The following is a 22,050-nucleotide window of genomic DNA, read 5'->3' as shown; positions in this document are numbered from 1 at the left end:
CCAAAAATCACATAAAACCAGATCCAATCAGCTTCCAAAAGCAAACGCCAGACATCTTTGACCAAACGAACAAGGGAACCAGTGGCGCAACATACCTGATAGTGACTCAGCAAAGTTGGCAAGAGCATAAAGAAGAACATCCAATTAAAGTGTAAGCGAGGCAGTAAAGTATTTCATCCAAAGATAAAAGTCCTGTACCCAAATAAGTCCAGAACCACCAAGAGCCGACAAATCCCGAATCCAAACCTCAAGTTTTAACGAGTGGGGGAACCAGAATTCAGATCTGCACCGATGATGCTTTAATACTTCACATAAGGTGTTTAAGAGAGAATGAAAAGGAAACATATGCGGCACACTGCAAAATCCATGAACCAAAAAGGTTGAGGTCCCAATTGCAATTTAACCACAAAGAAGAAATCTCTCCTGAGAATGGCCTAATTTTGAAAATCCTTTCCTTCACAAAATACAAAACGTAATTGAATTGTCCAGATAAATGCGTAACATGAGTCAAACGGGAAAAACAATCCAGGGACCAAAGGATGGATTCAGATTGGGTGGAGTTGAATCCCACAGAAGTACAACCTTTTACCAAGGAGGACCTGAAGAATAAAATGATGCTGCAGCTCGTCATTAACCAGATCATAATCATTGACATTAGAAACTGCTTACCAGAAAACCATCCCAGGGGCTGACATAACGCTTCAAACATTTTTCTGGCAGGTTTCCAAGGAAACAGCTTCAGGAGCTGACGTGGTGCTTTAAACAGCTTCCCCATAGACTCAAAAGAAAACCATTTCAGGTTCACAAGTGGCGTTGGTAACAGATTCTTAAATGACTTGCCGGAGAACCATCTTAAGTGAAACCATGGCACTTTTAACAGATTTTTTACGACGACACAGATCAGCATTAACCAGAAACAAAAAGAAATGTCACTGACCATTTCTTTTAAACTGTCCACGAGCGTCTTCCACCAGGTGGATGCGGGCGGTGGAGCTGGATGTGGTGGTTCTGGACCGGCGGGTCTGATCGGCAGCGCGCACGTCGCGCCCGCCGGTGCCGGAGCTGCTTGTGACCTGGCTCTTTCAGCAGCCGCCGAGGGTGGATCTGCAGCGAGGCTGGAGTTGGTCACAGGTGGCAATGAAGCGGAGTAGACCGGTAAACACACGGCCAGTGTGACAGAGGTGGCAGCTTCGCATGACGTCACCAGCGATGTGGTCGCGTCACACGCGGAAGCAGGGTCAGCTGCAGCTGGCAGAGAGGCAGAGCAGGCTGTGGATGGTTTTGATGATGACGTAGTGGATGTAGAGTGCGCTGAGACGGGATTCGCTGATGCCGCTGTGAGCACAGTGCCGGGTGGCGTAAACGACTTAGGTCCGGGAAGCGCCACCAGCATAGCTGTGGCTATGCACGCTGAGGCGGAGCAGGCAGGTGCAGCCATGGAGGTGGAGAGGTCTTTAGAGGAAGAAGTCGAGGCTGTCTCAGAAGTGATTACCGGTGGTGGCATACTCGTTCCCACAGGCTGAACTGGCATCATCGAGGGCGCAAACGGTCCGGAAGAACAGGTGGGCGTGGCTGTCAGAGAGTGGTCGGGCAAAACGGGAGCTGCGGTGATCGTCTGCATCGTAATCTCTGGAGGTGGAGCTTGTGATGTCGGCTGAGGAACTCGTTTGTTCCGGGGCTTTGGCACCGGAGTTTCCCGGCGCGGATGCACTGGCGTATCTGCCTGCGAGGTGAGCAGTTCTGCTGGATTCAGGTGAGTGACAGTGAAGTCACCTTGTTCCTTCGTGGAGCAGGTTTCGGAGGGTTCCGGAGCAAGACTGGTTTCAGTGGCTGCGTTTCTGAAACAGGTGGCAGGAGATGAGCAGCTGGCTTCTGTGCCGCTGTGCGCAAAGGTGGAGCGAGAGCGGCGTCGGAGAGTGTGATGACACATGGTTCTTCACAGCAGGTGGCGGTAAGTTCAGACTCAAACAGGAAATCCATGGGGTCCTGGATACAGGGAGGGACCCAGCCCTGCTCAAACTGCGATTTGATGTCCATTAGCTCTGGGAATGCGGTTAACAGCTCAGGCTCAGTTAAAAAGACCTGTTCAAGAGCTGAAAAAATGCGCCGTTTGCTCCGCAGGCTGTGGCAGTCCTGATACTCGAAAAATAGGTCTGGTATTTTAAACAAAGATGTAGCCGTGTTGTGAAGTGCTAACTGCTCTGACTCAGACTTCTCTTCCTCATCAACATCAGTCCAGTCAGATTCGTCTTCTGACGGTAGGTAGGCCTCTGGGTGTTTCATCCAATCGGGCCGCTTTTGTTCGCAAAAAACATCGTCAAGGCTTAGAAGCTCCGGAAAATAGTCAAACAGCCAAGGATTTAGATTCACCAGGTTCCAGGCTTGGTCTAAATAATCAAACTTCTCTCCTGTAGCATAGCAGTCTCGAAAGCAGAAAAAAAAAAGAGAGATCAGCAAAAATCCTCTTTATCACCTCTAAATCTGGGAGAGCAACAACAGAGTCCAAGGCAGGAGTGGTGCTTGCGGGGTCCATGTTCTGGCCAATTTGTACTGTCAGACTGGGTGGAGGCACGTCTACCATGGTGGCTGGACCCACAATGCAAACTCCCGGACTAGGCTTAGGTGTAGGAGAAAACATTGTCTTTATTTCAGGCTCTGGTTTGGTACACATGTGATCAAGCCACGGAGCAGAGGTACAATCAGGATCAGGCAAAAACGGAGTCATAGTTGAGCAGGGGTCAGAGGCACAAGCAAACACAGACGTCCGGGACGAGGCAAAAGGCATGGTCGAGAAAAACAGAGCAGAGGTACGATACACGGCGAAGCAAAAATCTGAACTGACAAAGGCGCTGGAATGTGTACGAGACAACAAACTGGCAGTGCGCTGTGAGACTGTGATGGTTTAAATAAGGAGCAAACAAATTAGGGTGATGTGAAGCAGGTGCGTGGAAGTCTCTGGAAGGGGGCGTGACCAGGGGAGCCAAAGGCTGTGCAGAGTACAAGATAGTGAAGGAAGGAAAGCACAGAGTGGAGTGAAGTAACAGACAGACACGTGAGCTGGAGCAAGAGTGGGAGTGAATGAAAACACAAAGCAAAAATAAACAAGGTGGGAAACAAAGACATGGGACAGGTACAGGATGTGGAGTGAAAATAAGTAACTGGGCGTGAGACAAGGAATGAAGACATGATGGGAGGTGCAAAGTGGAAACAAATGGCAAAAACAGAGCAGAGCTAAATTGTAAATCATGGTCAGAATATCATACAACACCAGGAACCAAAATCAAACATGAGCACAGAAGCAACTAGAACTGGTCAGGAAATCAATATAAAAGCAGAATAAAACAGGAACAGATTAATAAACAGAAATCAAAACCCGATATAAAAGTATAACAGAAAACAGATGAAAGCTAGAAGAGAAACAATGAAAACACAGACCGGCAGAACAAAACTAGAACAGAACTGGACAATGGCTAAAGTATGGAAAGTAACAAAGTGATAAAAACATAACAGAATAACTCATGATGAAAATAATCACTGATAAATCCAAACTGAAGCAGACGGAAAACCACAAAAAGGGGAAAAACAAGGGCTCAGCGCCCAGACCCGGCCAAATCCATGACACCTCGTATATTATTATGTATTTCCACATGAGGACAGCAGGCACACACACGCACCTCATGGTGGACAGTTGTAAAGTCATGTCCTTCAAAACAGCCAGAATTGTTTCAAAACATACAAAATACACTTGTATGCACAGCGGTGTTCTGCTGTATCTGTTAGCTGTTTGAACTGAGCTGTTTGAGTTCTTTGAATTAACAGTCTTTTTCAAGACTTTTTTACTTTTTTTTACTTTTTCACCGTGCTCCAACGCCTAAAGAAGACCTCTAACGGTCGAAGCATCGCGACGGAGCACTTTTATCAGCTAACCTTCATCAGCGTTGGCAAGCTAACTAGCTTGCTAACGCTTTCGTTTTTATTTTTATTTTATTTTTTAGCACTGTTGTCGTGCTGCTCCACAGCCTGCCTAGTGGATTTTTATTTTATTTTAGCGCTGTTGTCGTGCGTTACCTGTGCTGCTCCACAGCCTGCCTAGTGGATTTTTATTTTATTTTAGCACTGTTGTCGTGTGTTACCTGTGCTGCTCCACAGCCTGTCCAGTGGATTTTTATTTTATTTTTTAGCACTGTTGTCATGTGTTACCTGTGCTGCTCCACAGCCTGTCCAGTGTATTTTATTTTATTTTTTAGCACTGTTGTCGTGCGTTACCTGTGCTGCTCCACAGCCTGTTCAGTGGATTTTTATTTTATTTTTTAGCACTGTTGTCGTGCGTTACCTGTGCTGCTCCACAGCCTGTTCAGTGGATTTTTATTTTATTTTTTAGCACTGTTGTCGTGCGTTACCTGTGCTGCTCCACAGCCTGTTCAGTGGATTTTTGTTTTGTTTTTTGGCACTGTTGTCGTGCGTTACCTGTGCTGCTCCACAGCCTGTCCAGTGGATTTTTATTTTATTTTTTAGCACTGTTGTCGTGTGTTACCTGTGCTGCTCCACAGCCTGTTCAGTGGATTTTTACCTGTGCTGCTCCACAGCCTGTCCAGTGGATTTTGATTTTGATTTTATTTTTTTTAGCACTGTTGTCGTGTGTTACCTGTGCTGCTCCACAGCCTGTCTAGTGGATTTTTATTTTATTTTTTACCACTGTTGTCGTGTGTTACCTGTGCTGCTCCACAGCCTGTCCAGTGGATTTTTATTTTATTTTTTTTAGCACTGTTGTCGTGTGTTATCTGTGCTGCTCCACAGCCTGTCCAGTGGATTTTTATTTTATTTTTTACCACTGTTGTCGTGTGTTACCTGTGCTGCTCCACAGCCTGTCCAGTGGATTTTTATTTTATTTTTTTTAGCACTGTTGTCGTGCGTTACCTGTGCTGCTCCACAGCCTGTCCAGTGGATTTTTATTTTATTTACCACTGTTGTCGTGCGTTACCTGTGCTGCTCCACAGCCTGTCTAGTGGTTTTTTGTTTTGTTTTGGCACCGTTGTCGTGCGTTACCTGTGCTGCTCCACAGCCTGTCCAGTGGATTTTGATTTTATTTTTTTTAGCACTGTTGTCGTGCGTTACCTGTGCTGCTCCACAGCCTGTTCAGTGGATTTTTGTTTTGTTTTTTGGCACTGTTGTCGTGCGTTACCTGTGCTGCTCCACAGCCTGTCCAGTGGATTTTTATTTTATTTTTTAGCACTGTTGTCGTGCGTTACCTGTGCTGCTCCACAGCCTGTTCAGTGGATTTTTGTTTTGTTTTTTGGCACTGTTGTCGTGCGTTACCTGTGCTGCTCCACAGCCTGTCCAGTGGATTTTTATTTTATTTTTTAGCACTGTTGTCGTGTGTTACCTGTGCTGCTCCACAGCCTGTCCAGTGGATTTTTATTTTTATTTTATTTTTTTTAGCACTGTTGTCGTGTGTTACCTGTGCTGCTCCACAGCCTGTCTAGTGGATTTTTATTTTATTTTTTACCACTGTTGTCGTGTGTTACCTGTGCTGTTCCACAGCCTGTCCAGTGGATTTTTATTTTATTTTTTACCACTGTTGTCGTGTGTTACCTGTGCTGCTCCACAGCCTGTCCAGTGGATTTTTATTTTATTTTTTAGCACTGTTGTCGTGTGTTATCTGTGCTGCTCCACAGCCTGTCCAGTGGATTTTTATTTTATTTTTTACCACTGTTGTCGTGTGTTACCTGTGCTGCTCCACAGCCTGTCCAGTGGATTTTTATTTTATTTTTTACCACTGTTGTCGTGTGTTATCTGTGCTGCTCCACAGCCTGTCCAGTGGATTTTTATTTTATTTTTTACCACTGTTGTCGTGTGTTATCTGTGCTGCTCCACAGCCTGTCCAGTGGATTTTTATTTTATTTTTTAGCACTGTTGTCGTGTGTTATCTGTGCTGCTCCACAGCCTGTCCAGTGGATTTTTATTTTATTTTTTTAGCACTGTTGTCGTGCGTTACCTGTGCTGCTCCACAGCCTGTCCAGTGGATTTTTATTTTATTTTTTACCACTGTTGTCGTGCGTTACCTGTGCTGCTCCACAGCCTGTCTAGTGGTTTTTTGTTTTGTTTTGGCACCGTTGTCGTGCGTTACCTGTGCTGCTCCACAGCCTGTCCAGTGGATTTTGATTTTGATTTTATTTTTTTTAGCACTGTTGTCGTGCGTTACCTGTGCTGCTCCACAGCCTGTCCAGTGGATTTTGATTTTGATTTTATTTTTTACCACTGTTGTCGTGCGTTACCTGTGCTGCTCCACAGCCTGTCTAGTGGATTTTTATTTTGTTTTAGCACTGTTGTCGTGCGTTGCCTGTGCTGCTCCACAGCCTGTCCAGTGGATTTTTATTTTTATTTTATTTTATTTTTTAGCACTGTTGTCGTGCGTTACCTGTGCTGCTCCACAGCCTGTCTAGTGGATTTTTATTTTATTTTAGCACTGTTGTCGTGCGTTACCTGTGCTGCTCCACAGCCTGTCTAGTGGATTTTTATTTTATTTTAGCACTGTTGTCGTGCGTTACCTGTGCTGCTCCACAGCCTGTCCAGTGGATTTTTATTTTTATTTTATTTTATTTTTTAGCACTGTTGTTGTGCGTTACCTGTGCTGCTCCACAGCCTGTCTAGTGTCGGATTCCCTGTTTGGGAATCCGCTAGCTTAGCGTAGCTACTAGCTCTTAGCCGTTTTAGCATGGCGGCTTCTCCTGTCTCTCCCGTACTTTTCTGCTCTGGGTGTGAAATGTTTAGTTATTCCTCGGCCTCTTTTAGCAGTAACGGTACTTGTAATAAGTGCAGCTTATTCGTAGCTTTGGAGGCCAGGCTGGGCGAATTGGAGGCTCGGCTCCGCACCGTGGAAAATTCTACAGCTAGCCAGGCCCCTGTAGTCGGTGCGGACCAAGGTAGCTTAGCCGCCGTTAGTTCCCCCCTGGCAGACCCCGTGCAGTCGGGAAGGCAGGCTGACTGGGTGACTGTGAGGAGGAAGCGTAGCCCTAAACAGAAGCCCCGTGTACACCGTCAACCCGTTCACATCTCTAACCGTTTTTCCCCACTCGACGATACACTCGCCGAGGATCAAACTCTGGTTATTGGCGACTCTGTTTTGAGAAATGTGAAGTTAGCGACACCAGCAACCATTGTCAATTGTCTTCCGGGGGCCAGAGCAGGCAACATCGAAGGACATTTGAAATTGCTGGCTAAGGCTAAGCGTAAATTTGGTAAGATTGTAATTCACGTCGGCAGTAATGACACTCGGTTACGCCAATCGGAGGTCACTAAAATTAACATTAAATCGGTGTGTAATTTTGCAAAAACAATGTCGGACTCTGTTGTTTTCTCTGGGCCCCTCCCCAATCGGACCGGGAGTGACATGTTTAGCCGCATGTTCTCCTTGAATTGCTGGCTGTCTGAGTGGTGTCCAAAAAATGAGGTGGGCTTCATTGATAATTGGCAAAGCTTCTGGGGAAAACCTGGTCTTGTTAGGAGAGACGGCATCCATCCCACTTTAGAGGGAGCAGCTCTCATTTCTAGAAATCTGGCCAATTTTTTGGGATCCTCCAAACTGTGACTGTCTAGCGTTGGGACCAGGAGGCAGAGCTGTGGTCTTATACACCTCTCTGCAGCTTCTCTCCCCCTCCCATCCCCTTATTACCCCATCCCCGTAGAGACGGTGCCTGCTCCCAGACCACCAATAACTAGCAAAAATCTATTTAAGCATAAAAATTCAAAAAGAAAAAATAATATAGCACCTTCAATTGCACCACAGACTAAAACAGTTAAATGTGGTCTATTAAACATTAGGTCTCTTTCTTCTAAGTCCCTGTTGGTAAATGATATAATAATTGATCAATGTATTGATTTATTCTGCCTAACAGAAACTTGGTTACAGCAGGATGAATATGTTAGTTTAAATGAGTCAACACCCCGAGTCACACTAACTGTCAGAATGCTCGTAGCACGGGCCGGGGCGGAGGATTAGCAGCAATCTTCCATTCCAGCTTATTAATTAATCAAAAACCTAGACAGAGCTTTAATTCATTTGAAAGCTTGTCTCTTAGTCTTGTCCATCCAAATTGGAAGTCCCAAAAACCAGTTTTATTTGTTATTATCTATCGTCCACCTGGTCGTTACTGTGAGTTTCTCTGTGAATTTTCAGACCTTTGTCTGACTTAGTGCTTAGCTCAGATAAGATAATTATAGTGGGCGATTTTAACATCCACACAGATGCTGAGAATGACAGCCTCAACACTGCATTTAATCTATTATTAGACTCTATCGGCTTTGCTCAAAAAGTAAATGAGTCCACCCACCACTTTAATCATATTTTAGATCTTGTTCTGACTTATGGTATGGAAATAGAAGACTTAACAGTATTCCCTGAAAACTCCCTTTTGTCTGATCATTTTTTAATAACATTTACATTTACCCTGATGGACTACCCTGCAGTGGGGGAATAAGTTTCATTACACTAGAAGTCTTTCAGAAAGCGCTGTAACTAGGTTTAAGGATATGATTCCTTCTTTATGTTCTCTAATGTCATATACCAACATAGAGCAGAGTAGCTACCTAAACTCTGTAAGGGAGTTAGAGTATCTTGTCAATAGTTTTACATCCTCATTGAAGACAACTTTGGATGCTGTAGCTCCTCTGAAAAAGAGAGCTTTAAATCAGAAGTGTCTGACTCCGTGGTATAACTCACAAACTCGTAGCTTAAAGCAGATAACCCGTAAGTTGGAGAGGAAATGGCGTCTCACTAATTTAGAAGATCTTCACTTAGCCTGGAAAAAGAGTTTGTTGCTCTATAAGAAAGCCCTTCGTGAAGCTAGGACATCTTTCTACTCATCACTAATTGAAGAAAATAAGAACAACCCCAGGTTTCTTTTCAGCACTGTAGCCAGGCTGACAAAGAGTCAGAGCTCTATTGAGCTGAGTATTCCATTAACTTTAACTAGTAATGACTTCATGACTTTCTTTGCTAACAAAATTTTGACTATTAGAGAAAAAATTACTCATAACCATCCCAAAGATGTATCGTTATCTTTGGCTGCTTTCAGTGATGCCGGTATTTGGTTAGACTCTTTCTCTCCGATTGTTCTTTCTGAGTTATTTTCATTAGTTACTTCATCCAAACCATCAACATGCTTATTAGACCCCATTCCTGCCAGGCTGCTCAAGGAAGTCCTACCATTATTTAATGCTTCAATCTTAAATATGATCAATCTATCTTTGTTAGTTGGTTATGTACCACAGGCCTTTAAGGTGGCAGTAATTAAACCATTACTTAAAAGCCATCACTTGACCCAGCTATCTTAGCTAATTATAGGCCAATCTCCAACCTTCCTTTTCTCTCAAAGATTCTTGAGAGGGTAGTTGTAAAACAGCTAACTGATCACCTGCAGAGGAATGGTCTATTTGAAGAGTTTCAGTCAGGTTTTAGAATTCATCATAGTACAGAAACAGCATTAGTGAAGGTTACAAATGATCTTCTTATGGCTTCGGACAGTGGACTTATCTCTGTGCTTGTTCTGTTGGACCTCAGTGCTGCTTTTGATACTGTTGACCATAAAATTTTATTACAGAGATTAGAGCATGTCATAGGTATTAAAGGCATTGCGCTGCGGTGGTTTGAATCATATTTGTCTAATAGATTACAGTTTGTTCATGTAAATGGGGAATCTTCTTCACAGACTAAAGTTAATTATGGAGTTCCACAAGGTTCTGTGCTAGGACCAATTTTATTCACTTTATACATGCTTCCCTTGGGCAGTATTATTAGACGGTATTGCTTAAATTTTCATTGTTACGCAGATGATACCCAGCTTTATCTATCCATGAAGCCAGAGGATACACACCAATTAGCTAAACTGCAGGATTGTCTTACAGACATAAAGACATGGATGACCTCTAATTTCCTGCTTTTAAACTCAGATAAACTGAAGTTATTGTACTTGGCCCCACAAATCTTAGAAGCATGGTGTCTAACCAGATCGTTACTCTGGATGGCATTTCCCTGATCTCTAGTAATACTGTGAGAAATCTTGGAGTTATTTTTGATCAGGATATGTCATTCAAAGCGCATATTAAACAAATATGTAGGACTGCCTTTTTGCATTTACGCAATATCTCTAAAATCAGAAAGGTCTTGTCTCAGAGTGATGCTGAAAAACTAATTCATGCATTTATTTCCTCTAGGCTGGACTATTGTAATTCATTATTATCAGGTTGTCCTAAAAGTTCCCTAAAAAGCTTTCAGTTGGTTCAGAATGCTGCAGCTAGAGTACTGACGGGGACTAGCAGGAGAGAGCATATCTCACCCGTGTTGGCCTCCCTTCATTGGCTTCCTGTTAATGCTAGAATAGAATTTAAAATTCTTCTTCTTACTTATAAGGTTTTGAATAATCAGGTCCCATCTTATCTTAGGGACCTCGTAGTACCATATTACCCCATTAGAGCGCTTCGCTCTCAGACTGCGGGCTTACTTGTAGTTCCTAGGGTTTGTAAGAGTAGAATGGGAGGCAGAGCCTTCAGCTTTCAGGCTCCTCTCCTGTGGAACCAGCTCCCAATTCAGATCAGGGAGACAGATACCCTCTCTACTTTTAAGATTAGGCTTAAAACTTTCCTTTTCGCTAAGGCTTATAGTTAGGGCTGGATCGGGTGACCCTGGACCATCCCTTGGTTATGTTGCTTTAGACGTAGACTGTGGGGGGGTTCCCATGATGCACTGTTTCTTTCTCTTTTTGCTCCGTATGCATCACTCTGCATTTAATCATTAGTGATCGATCTCTTTTTCCTGGTTCTTTCCCTCAGCCCCAACCAGTCTCAGCAGAAGACTGCCCCTCCCTGAGCCTGGTTCTGCTGGAGGTTTCTTCCTGTTAAAAGGGAGTTTTTCCTTCCCACTGTGGCCAAGTGCTTGCTCATAGGGGGGTCGTTTTGACCGTTGGGGTTTTTCATAATTATTGTATGGCCTTGCCTTGCAATGTGGAGCGCCTTGGGGCAACTGTTTGTTGTGATTTGGCGCTATATAAGAAAAAAGTTGATTGAGTTGATTGATTGAAAACACGGTACGTGTTCTCCAGCTGTGACTTCCACGTCCAGAGATCTCAACAGCAGCGGCTTGCGTGGACATGCCCATCTGTTGGCTCAGCCCCCAGAACAAAGTGTCACTCTCCTTTTCTTTGCTCTGTGGTTATTTATTTTAGTTATTTGTTATGTAATTGTGTATGTAGTTATTGTAGTATTTATTTATATACTTGTCATAGCTGTGTTCTCTGTGTTTTTAATTCAACATGTTGTGTGCACTGAGCCATCAATTACAGCTACCAGTGAGTGGCTGGGAGGCAGAGATCAACAGTTTGAGTTTATCTAAGATACAAAATTACTCTTTTTGTGGTTACACATTACGTGCTGTCGTGTCATGTTAAAGACTGAAAACACAAGATTAGATTAGATTAGTTTAGATAGAACTTTATTAATCCCTTGGGTAGACTCCCTCAGGGAAATTAAGGTTCCAGCAGCTTTGCATAGCAGCACACAGGGTAGGAAGCACACAGAGTATCAAAAGTAGAAGTAAAAAACAATTGCAAAATGTATATACAAATATAAATACCAGAAATACTGCTCGCTACTGTCTTACTGGCTACTACTTTTCCTCTCCTTCCTGTCCCCTCTCTTCCTTTTACTCCTCATCCCCCCCCCCCCATTCCCCTATCTTGCACCCAGGACAAAGCATTGCACAGCGTGATGTGAGTGTCATTGGTAGTTCTTAAATGACGGAGTTGTCATTTTGAGGCCAGGCACCCAAATTCTTTAAAGGAGTGCACTTGTATATGTGTTGGGCTTAAAAATAAGGGTGGTCAGGCCCAGTGCTGCTGCCTGGGTATGGTGAGCCAGCAGAAAGTGATTATACCTTAGTCCATAGACCATCAAAAACTTGGTCCAGAGTAAAAAGCAGTGTATTTCTGTTATTTTTGCAGTGCAATACTCAGGTGTGTGGGATCACAATGTGCATGCTCTCTGCTTGCACACACAAACTGAATGGAAAATAGCAATGAAAGGAAATGGAAATAAACACCAGTGGGTCACCTAACTGTTTCAATGCTTCACCTCACAGAGCTTTGGTGGCAAGCCCCACTTGTTCACTTTGATGCATTGCACACAGGTCTGTAAACTCACTAGAAGACCTTTTACTTTGAATAGAGACTCTACTCTTCAGAATTTGGATGTTTTTTGAGCCAGCAGTGGACTCTATACACCTGTGGTTGCTTAGCTGCAACATTTCTGTCCTTGCATATTGAACAATTCTTTGTTGTTCATTCATTCATTTTCTGCTGCTTCTCTGGGTCTGGGTCATGGTGACAGTGGACCATTCAACTCCTTCCATGCTTACCTATCCTTGGCCAAGTCCTCTAATGCTTCCTGGAGGATTCTGAGGTGTTCCCAAGCAAGCTGGGAAATATAATCCCTCCAGCATGTCCTGGTTCTTCTCCTCTTGTCCAACTAGGCCTCCTTCCAGTTGGACGTGCCTGAAAGAAATCCCTAGGGAGAAGACCAGGGAGCATCCTCATCAGATGTCTGAACCACTTGAACTACAGCAGCTCTGCAATGAGTCCCTCCTGGATATTTGAGCTTCTCATACTGTCACCTGAATCTGTATCCGTGTATCTGTGACCTTGTTGTTGTGGTCATTTCTGAAAATTCATAACCATAAATCTGATCTTGCACAGGTACTTATAAATCAAAACCCTCACCTTCTGGCTCAGCTCTTTCTTCACCAAGATGATCCAGTACAGCATTCTCAGGACCTCAGATGCTACCCTAATCAGTCTGTCGATCTCATGCTCCATCTTACCTCCACTCATGAACAAGACCCAAAGATATTTCTTTGTTGTGCTTTGTTTTGTTTATTGTGCTATTGTTAGCATGGCCAGACAGATGGTCACGCCACTGAGTTTAGTCACCTTGAGGTTTCTTCCTATAATCAAAATGCTTTAGGGAGTTTTCCTTACCAGTGTTACCATTGCGCTTGCTCTGGGAGTGTGTAAGTTTCAAATTTTCTCTTGTGAAACATCTTGAGATGATTTATGCTGTAATTTTGTGGTTTTTAGTAAATAGAATTGAACTGAATTACTTGAGTTTGCTGTAGCAGCATGTCGCGGTTCTTATTGGATATGAGAAACCTGATTATTATTCTGATATTAAAGGTATTATTTTTATGTTGTGCCCGAAATATGCACAGCTAATTACAATCCCTTTGCAGACCGCACCCTACCTTGTACTTGCCCAGAGAATAGCAAAACGGAGTTGGACACACCATGCTATGTACTTTAGACTGTGCCATAGATGCTCAAGATATGGTGTGAAATCTTCTTTTTAGATGCAAATTCAAAAATGTTGCAACACATGACATGCTGGCATCAACTGGAACTCTTTAACACATTCTCTGTTTTCTATGTGTGTGTATACGTGTTCCAGAGCATTCATGACCCGTGAATTATTAAAATACACCATTTCATTGTTGCAAAAGTTCAAACGTTGCCTTGGTTTTAACATATTCAAACAACAAAATAAGCAAACGCACCAATTCTATTTTCAATAATGGTTTCTTTGCAGTGGTCTGAAAGCATTCAGTTTAATTTTTGCTCTGCTATAAAAGCACAACCGCTGATTCATTTAATAGATTGCACAACACAACCATTGTGTTTTTGTATTTATTTATTTATTGTATCTCATTAAACAATGTCTGTGCAGCATTCATGCCAAGAAACATTCTGCTCAGGACAATATATGTGAGATGTGTTGCCATAGTCTTGAGGCCACATTTTAACATGACCCGTGTGTTTTGTGCAATTGAACAGTGCAGTGTGTGTGTGCACATAAAATGTACACTGAACAAAACACAATACTTTTGTTTTTGCTCCCATTTTTCATGAGCTGAACTCAAAGACCTAAAACATTTTCTATATACACAAAGGATCTATTTCTCTCAAATATTGTTCACAAATCTGTCTAAACCTGTGTTAATGAGCACTTCTCCTTTGCCGAGATAATCCATCCCACCTCACAGGTGTGACATAGAGACATCAAGATGCTGATTGGACAGCATGATTATTGCACAGGTGTGCCTTAGGCTGGCCACAATAAAAGGCCACTCTGAAATATGCAGTTTTGCTTTATTGGGGGGTGGGGGTCAGAAAACCAGTCAATGGCATGACCACCATTCAAATGTGAGTATTTGCCAACTCAAGTCGGTTGAGACGTCAGACTGCAGTCAGGTCGAGACCCTGACGAGGACAACGAGCATGCAGATGAGCTTCCCTGACATGGTGTCTGACAGCTTGTGCAGAAATTCTTTGGTTCTGCAAACAGATTTTTGCAGCAGCTGTCCGGGTGGCTGGTCTCAGATGATCTTGGAGGTGAACATGCTGGATGTGGAGGTCCTGGGCTGGTGTGGTTACACGTGGTCTGTGGTTGTGAGGCCAGTTGGATGTACTGCCATTCAGGTCTGGGCTCTGGCTGGGCCACTCAAGCACATTCACAGAGTTGTCCTAAAGCCACTCCTTTGATATCTTGGCTGTGTGCTTAGGGTCATTGTCCTGCTGAAAGATGAACTGTCGCCCCAGTCTGAGGTGAAGAGTGTTCTGGAGCAGGTTTTTATCCAGGATGTCTCTGTACATTGCTACATTCATCTTTCCCTCAATCCTGACTAGTTTCCCAGTTCCTGCTGCTGAAAAACATCCCTATAGCATGATGGTGCCACCACCATGCTTCACTGTAGGGATGGTGCCTGGTTTCCTCCAAATATGATGCCTGGCATTGACGCCAAAGAGTTTAATCTTTGTGTCATCAGACCAGAGAATTTGTTTCTCATGGTCTGAGAGTCCTTCAGGTGCCTTTTGGCAAACTCCAGGTGGGCTGCCATGTGTTTTTTTTTTTTTTTTTTTTTTTTTTTTTTTAACTAAGGAGTGGCTTCTGTCTGGCCACTCTACCATACAGGCCTGATTGGTGGATTGCTGCAGAGATGGTTGTTCTTCTGCAAGGTTCTCTTCTCTCCACAGAGGAATGTTGGACCTCTGACAGAGTGACCATCAGGTTCTTGGCCACCTCCCTGACTAAGGCCCTTCTTCTCTGATCGCTCAGTTTAGACAGGTGGCCAGATCTAGGAAGAATCCTGGTGGATCCCAGCTTCTTCCATTAGAGATGATAGAGCCCAGTGTGCTCATTGGGATCTTCCCCACAATTGTGCCTCGAGACAATCCTACTTGGAAGTCTGTAGACAATTCCTTTGACTTCATGCCTGGTTTATGCTCTGACATTTGTGACAAGTGACAGGTGTGTGCCTTTCCAAATCAGGTCCAATCAACTGAATTTACCCCAGATGGACTCTAATTAAGTTGTAAAAACATCTCAAACATGATCAGTGGGAACAGGATGCACCTGAGCTCAATCTTGAGCTTCATGGCAAACTCTGTGAATACTTATGTACATGTGATTTCTTAGTTTTTCTATTTTTAATAAATTAGCAAAAATCTGAACTAACCTTGACAGACTGGCGCCCTGTCCTGGGTGTACCTTGCCTCGCGCTCTATGACTGCTGGGATAGGCCCCCCGTGACCCTTAATTGGACTAAGCAGTTGAAGATGAGTGTGTGAATAAACTTTTTTCCACATTGTCGTTATGGGGTATGTGTGTAGAATTTTGAATTTTGCTTTGTGTTGCCTTTGTCTTTTCTGTGGTCAACCATAAATATGCTGTTGGTGTTTTCACCCTACAATTTCCTGGAGACTAAGCCTTTTCACTCTACTTTCTTAATCACTTACTCCACTCTTCTTTCCAGACATGCACGTTTCAAATTCTTCATTTACACCCAACGTTAAGAGCAGGATACATACATACCGGTGGATAACTTTTAACTCCCAATCTCAGAAAGGAACCCTCAATAGCTGCTGTCATCCTGCCTGTTTGGTCCTGTGGACATGGTAGTGCAATGGTTTGCATGGTCTGTGTGGTTTTCTTCTGGTTTCCTTCAAGCACATTAGGTTCTGTCTCTTTTTGGGTCTAGAGTTGGATCAAGAAGGGGATCTGACATAATCAATATATAGATCCGTACCAGATCCACTATGGTGACTGTGAATCAAAGGGAGCAGCCAAAATAATTGAGTGCTGAAAACTGCTGCCATAACACCGACTCATGACCCAAAACACGGCTATATGTCTTTCACCAATGACTTTGTAAAAGATGAATTGACCCTGAACAGTATGTAAATGGACTGGAGGGGGAATCAATAAATAACAAAAAAAAAAAAAACTGGGCTTATAGTCAAAAGGAAATTTGTGAAACATGTTTCTATTACTTCCACAAAAATTGCCTAAAAAAACTACAATTGTTTAACCTGTTGAAGTGTCCAAACAAAACCATCCACGCTGCTGTTTATAGCAGACATGCTCTCTGATTTTTGTTTCCACAGAGATTTGAGTGAGAACTTCATCCAGTCCATCCCCAGAAAAGCATTCAGAGGAGCCACAGACATCAAGAACCTGTGAGTACTTCACCTTCCCCCTGCAGCAGTAACTGCTGGTAAATTTTTGCTGTATAGAGATCACACCTTCAATAACACTACAGTAGCTCCTACCTGAACTGCTGGCCTTCTGCATTCACTATAAGCCCAGTGTCTCAGCTCTCATTACCTGAACCTCCTACAAATGCCCAGGGGGAATTATGCATAGTGCACTGTGTTCAACCTTGTCCATCCATTCATGCTTCCGTGGATGCTCAGCCAAATCTCAGGAACTGCTGGTCATGCAGCAAATTCACATTTATTTGCATAGCCCAGTATCTCATATGGTTCAAAGTACTTCACAATCCAACACAATAATAGTTCCTGACCCAACTGAAGCTCTGGAAGAAGATGAGGCGGTCAAACTGTTTGCAAGATACAACTAGTTGTATGATCTAATGGAACATATTTTCAGATACTTGTTACCAAAAATAAAAATCACCATTCCTCAGCTCTCAGTGTCCACAGAGATTACATTTTGAACTTAAAGCTACAGTGTGTAGGTTTTAGTGTCATGTGGTGGGGAAGTTGCAGAGAGCATTATGCCAGTCACAATTTTTTTTTTTTTTGCTTCATGTTTTTGCTTCTTTGGTGACAGGGATTCATGCTCTCCTGCCTTCTCTTTTGATAAACAATATGTATGATCCTCCATTTCACAAGCTGGGGGTTGTCAAACGTGTTAATCTGCACTTGTAACCAGTTGACAGTGTATAAGTGAACAACCACTGTATCCTCTTCTTTATTCTTCAGTTTTCAAGCAGCACTGCAAAATGTGAAAGGCAGAGTAAGTGTGTCCCTTTTGGGTTCCTGTATCAACATGGCAATGCAACATGGCAGCCTCCATGAAGGAGCCCGTTCCCATAAACCTATAAAGGGCTCATTTTAAGTATATAAAACTGCAATGCTTCATTGTTGTCCTTAATTTCATACTAATGAACAGATGGTTATGAATCCTATATTCCATTTCTGCTAATAAACACCCCTAAATCCTACACACTGTAGCTTAAATTAGTCTCAACAAACCAAATGTTCTATTTGTCCATCCAGTTTTCCTGAAAATCCCAGAAAAGCCTGTTTTGACCTGTAACCTCAATGAAATCACCCCTTTCTCGAACATCTGATGCTAGAGAGCTAGAATTTTGGCATAAATTGCTCTGGAACTCCAAGTTTCTATTTTACCCACCTGTAAATATTTCCCTAAAAATCAAGAGAAATTACAATTGTTGACCTTTAACCTTGTTGAAATGCATCCGTTTCAATAATAGGTCACAAAAATTATGCCACTGACGAGATAGACTTAACACCTGTAGTTCAACTCGCGTGATGTAGAAGAAATAGTTTGTATGTTGGGAATAATCAAGACGAAATAACCAGTCCAAAAATCTACATCGGAAAGTAATTTCAGCCTCACGGTCGTGCACTGTAGCAGAATTTGGTTAATTAGCATATGAAAGTTTCGTTTTATTGCACTGTAAATTATCTTTGAATACAGAAAAAAATTGACATAAAAGGCATTCTTGTTATTAGGTAACTCAGGGGTAATAATTCAGTAATAAATACCAGAATGTGCTGCGGTTATCCAGGGCAAAAGAAAGCCATTATTTTTCTCCAGCTGTCTGAGTTAATGTTCCTCAGTGTGAACAAAGCATTATGTGCATACTGGTGTGTGAATGCGTGTTGTATATCACCGTGATTGAGTGGGCCAACTGCCCCGCTCGCACACGGAGCTCCGCACAGATGCCTCATAGCAATGTTGATTTACTTCTTCACCAGAGTATTATTCACACATGAGCCCGCGGATTTATGAGGCGCATTGATGCAGATAAACAATCGGTGCAGTCGGCTCGCTCCTCTCTTGTGGTTATGTGAACTGAGATTACTAGACCGCTATCGATTTACACGAGTCCATCCGTGTACTACTTACTGTATCGATGATTTCAATTACTCCGCAGGGAGGTAGAAACATCGAGCCTGTGTGTGTGTGTCTCGGTTTTCTGGTGCTATGCTTGTGTCTGATATTACAAAGTGTCTTTCTTTCTCTGTCTGCAGTCAGCTGGACAAAAACCACATCAGCTGCATTGAGGATGGAGCCTTCAGAGCTTTGAGGGGTTTAGAGGTTCTGTAAGTATTTGCTCTGGCAATACCATTATTCACTGCAGGGTGGCATGGTGGCTTAGTGGTTAGCACTGCTGCCTCACAGCAAGAAGGTCGTGAGATTGCGTGGTTCCCTCTGGGTGTTCTGTTGAGAGTTGCTGTCCTGTGGCAATTGAAAACCCCTAGCACAAATCGACAGTTAAGTGTGCCGAGTTGAGCTCCCCATCGAACGTGAGTTCCCGGTCGTCTAACGACAATATGCTGCTTTAAAGATGGCGTCGGTATCGAAAAGACACGTATTACTGTATTTTATATAAAGGCAAAACCTGCGCATGTGCACCTCACCCGTCAAGTTGAGCTCACCACCAAAGAAAAGGTTAGAAACCAACGGTAAGTTTGTCTTAGCATAAAATAATGTAATGTGTCTTTTCAATTATAAAAACGTAAAGACTTGCAGGTACACATGCTGCTTTAAAGCTGAATATGTCGTTAATGATGTGGAGCTCATCGCGCTGGGGAGATGCGCATGTGCAGTTGCCAGTAAAGAGAGATAGGTAAACTCAGCGGGGAGGTGGTTAAAAGTCCACGTAGAGAGAGCATGCGTGCAGTTGCGCGGATGGATGTCCTCTCAACGTAGGTCATCTCGTCAGGACACCGTCTTCTTGCCACTTCCAAAGGTGAATTGGAAACTTTAAATTGTCCATACGTGTGCATGAGAGTTTGACTGAGTTCATCTACATGTGGTCCATGGATAGACTGGCTTCCTGTCCAGGGTGTACCCTGCCTTTTGCCCTATGGCTGCTAGGATAGGCCCCAAGCCCCCCCCCCCCCCCCCCCCCAGTGACCCTTTATTGGAGTGGAGCAGCCTGTAGAAATGGAAAATGAATGATGAATGAATGAATTATTCCTGCCCAACCTTGCTTGATATCACCACAGCACTTAGGTAAATTGCTTTGCCTCGCTAATGACGACAGTGAGTATATATAACAATGTAGGCCTTTAATTACTATAACCTCGGTTATTACACCAAACTGCCCCCAGCAGGCCCCATGCAGGGTCTGCATCATGGAGACCAAGCTCCATTAACTCACTGTTCCACACTTGACACTCCATCACATTAACATACTCCGCCCACTCCTCCAATGCCAACTCCCCCCACCACCACCTCCAATACACCAGCCAGCCCTCAGCGGGACAGCCGATTTGACTTCCTACCATCTCAATCAAAAATCCCTTTCATGTAAACATTCCATTTGAGGCACGTTGGCGACTGTTTTTAATATTCTGCAGTTTTTGCACACTCAATTAATCACCCCTTGTCAAAAGTCAAAATCACAGGCTGCTACCTGAAACAATGTAGCCTGCAGGACAGGGGACGAATGCACTTTGACTGTGTGGTTATTTTTCTGGTAAAAGACTCTGTTGTGTGTGTTTGTAGAAGGCGGCGAGACAAAAAAAATCAGCTGAAAGCAGCTTTCATGCTGTGGATTGATTGCAAATGCTGTGATAGGGTTGTCATAATGATGCAAGAGCGGACAGGGTGGAGGGGCTTTTGGGGGTGTTTCAGTGGGATCTGTAGGTATACGTTTATGGGGAGGGTCGACAGGTTGAAACACGGCGCAGGGTCATTAGGCTGATTGAAACGACCTGATTCTCTCTGTACAGCTGATGCCCTCCCTCATTCTCCAACTAACGAGCAGCTTGCTTGTGATGTCTCATTTGCCTGCATGCATGACTACATTTACATGCACACATAAGTGCAGGTTGCATATGTGTGGGAGGTGCAAGGGCTTTCCATCTGTGTGGAATGAAGTGTTTTACTCCCTGTGGGATGCCACAAAGGTTTGGGTTGGGGTAGATCTCAAATCAATGGAACAAAACTATTTTTGAAACACAAATTTAAAAATGTCTGTTCCCACTTTGCACTGACAAGACAACGTTGCCCCCTTTGTGTTCACCGCAGAACGCTGAACAACAACAACATCAGCAGCATCCCGTCTCCAGCTTCACCACATGCCCAAGCTGCGAAACGTTGTAAGTGTGCATCAACCTCACCTCAAATGCTTCACTTTATCTTCTTCTCTTTTCAAACAACTGACAGTAAAGTCTTCATCCACATGTGTGTGCCACACATAGCAACGTGAGAGAACCCTGAATCTCCCATGTAATCCAGTTAGAGCAGATACCAGCCCAATTCCAATTTTGCTTTTATTAACATTTTACACAATGTCCCAACTTCATTGGAATCGAGGTTGTAAATTCTGCCATTCCAGGCGATGTTGGGAGGCTGCCATAACCACGGAACACCACAAAAGGTTCTGTCACAATGCCAGGGGCCATTATCTGCCCCATCTAAAGAACACACAACAACTGGCCCCAGATAGACACAAATAGCACTCGATCCCTATTGTGTACTGTGTGTGTGATAACCACATCTGAAATTATGTACAAATTAAAACAATTATGTTTGCTGGAACTCTCTGAGCCACGACTCCGCCGTTCTTGCGGTGGCGTTGTTGGATTCTTGCGCTCAGTGGGGTTATATTATTTAGGTTTTCTGTTTATGTGTTTTTCAACAAGTGTGTGTATATGTGTTCCAGAAGTCCACACAGCTAGTTATTCTGGACAGGATCAGTGTTCCAGGAATGCTGTGTTTGGAGTGCTGGGGTTTAGGAAAGGCCTTTCATTTTCTTCCTTTACAATGTGCCATTTACAATCATCCGTGTAGCGTTATCATTTTGGGTGTTTTGCCACAGGGGTTGGATGTGAAGAGGCTCTTGGCAAGTATAGCCAGGTATTTGGTTTTGCTAAGCATATCAAAGATTTTTGGTGTGTTTGCAGCATTAGAGGTGTATATGATTTTTTACTGATGTTTGTGCCTTGAGCTGTTGGAGTCAAAGAGCATTTTCCACTATATTTCTTTAATTTTTTGTTTTTTTCCTCTCTCTCTTTTAGCCGACTCCATTCCAACAATCTCAACTGTGACTGTCACCTGGCCTGGTTGGCTCAGTGGCTCAGACAGAGGCCTACCATTGGTCTGTTCACCCAGTGCACCGCCCCTCCTGAGCTCAGAGGACTCAATGTCGCAGAAGTACAGAAGCATGAATTTAGCTGCTCAGGTAAGACTTTCAGACTTATGAAAGGTCCTGACTGTCTGTCCTTGAGAAAAAAAAAAATGCCAAGCTGATTCTGATGTTCACCATCTTGTGTGCAAAGTTGTATTTTGTATGAAGATGCGCCCATGAGTGAATATGAGGCATCACTGCCAATATCTGTGGAGAAAGATGCTATGTAAGTCCAGCCCAGTCCATTAAAGTACAGATAATATCTACGAAACCCATTTAAAAGAGCTTAATACACACTTAAACCAGTGTATTCTTGT

General features: G+C 43.4%; 1 protein-coding gene across 1 annotated transcript in view; it reads left to right on the top strand.

Moving 5' to 3' along the window:
- Positions 1-22,050, top strand: part of slit1a (slit homolog 1a (Drosophila)) — a 290,699-nt gene that overhangs the window by 151,415 nt on the left and 117,234 nt on the right. Inside the window, 5 exon segments of the mRNA XM_034184458.1 lie at positions 16,485-16,556; positions 18,624-18,695; positions 20,632-20,660; positions 20,663-20,702; positions 21,624-21,787. Of these exon segments, the coding sequence (XP_034040349.1) occupies positions 16,485-16,556; positions 18,624-18,695; positions 20,632-20,660; positions 20,663-20,702; positions 21,624-21,787 (377 nt within the window).

The sequence above is a fragment of the Thalassophryne amazonica genome, chromosome 13, assembly GCF_902500255.1.
Source record: "Thalassophryne amazonica chromosome 13, fThaAma1.1, whole genome shotgun sequence".
NCBI lineage: Eukaryota > Metazoa > Chordata > Actinopteri > Batrachoidiformes > Batrachoididae > Thalassophryne > Thalassophryne amazonica.
The sequence above is the reverse complement of the archived record's forward strand: the minus strand, read 5'-3'. Positions and strand labels throughout refer to the sequence as shown.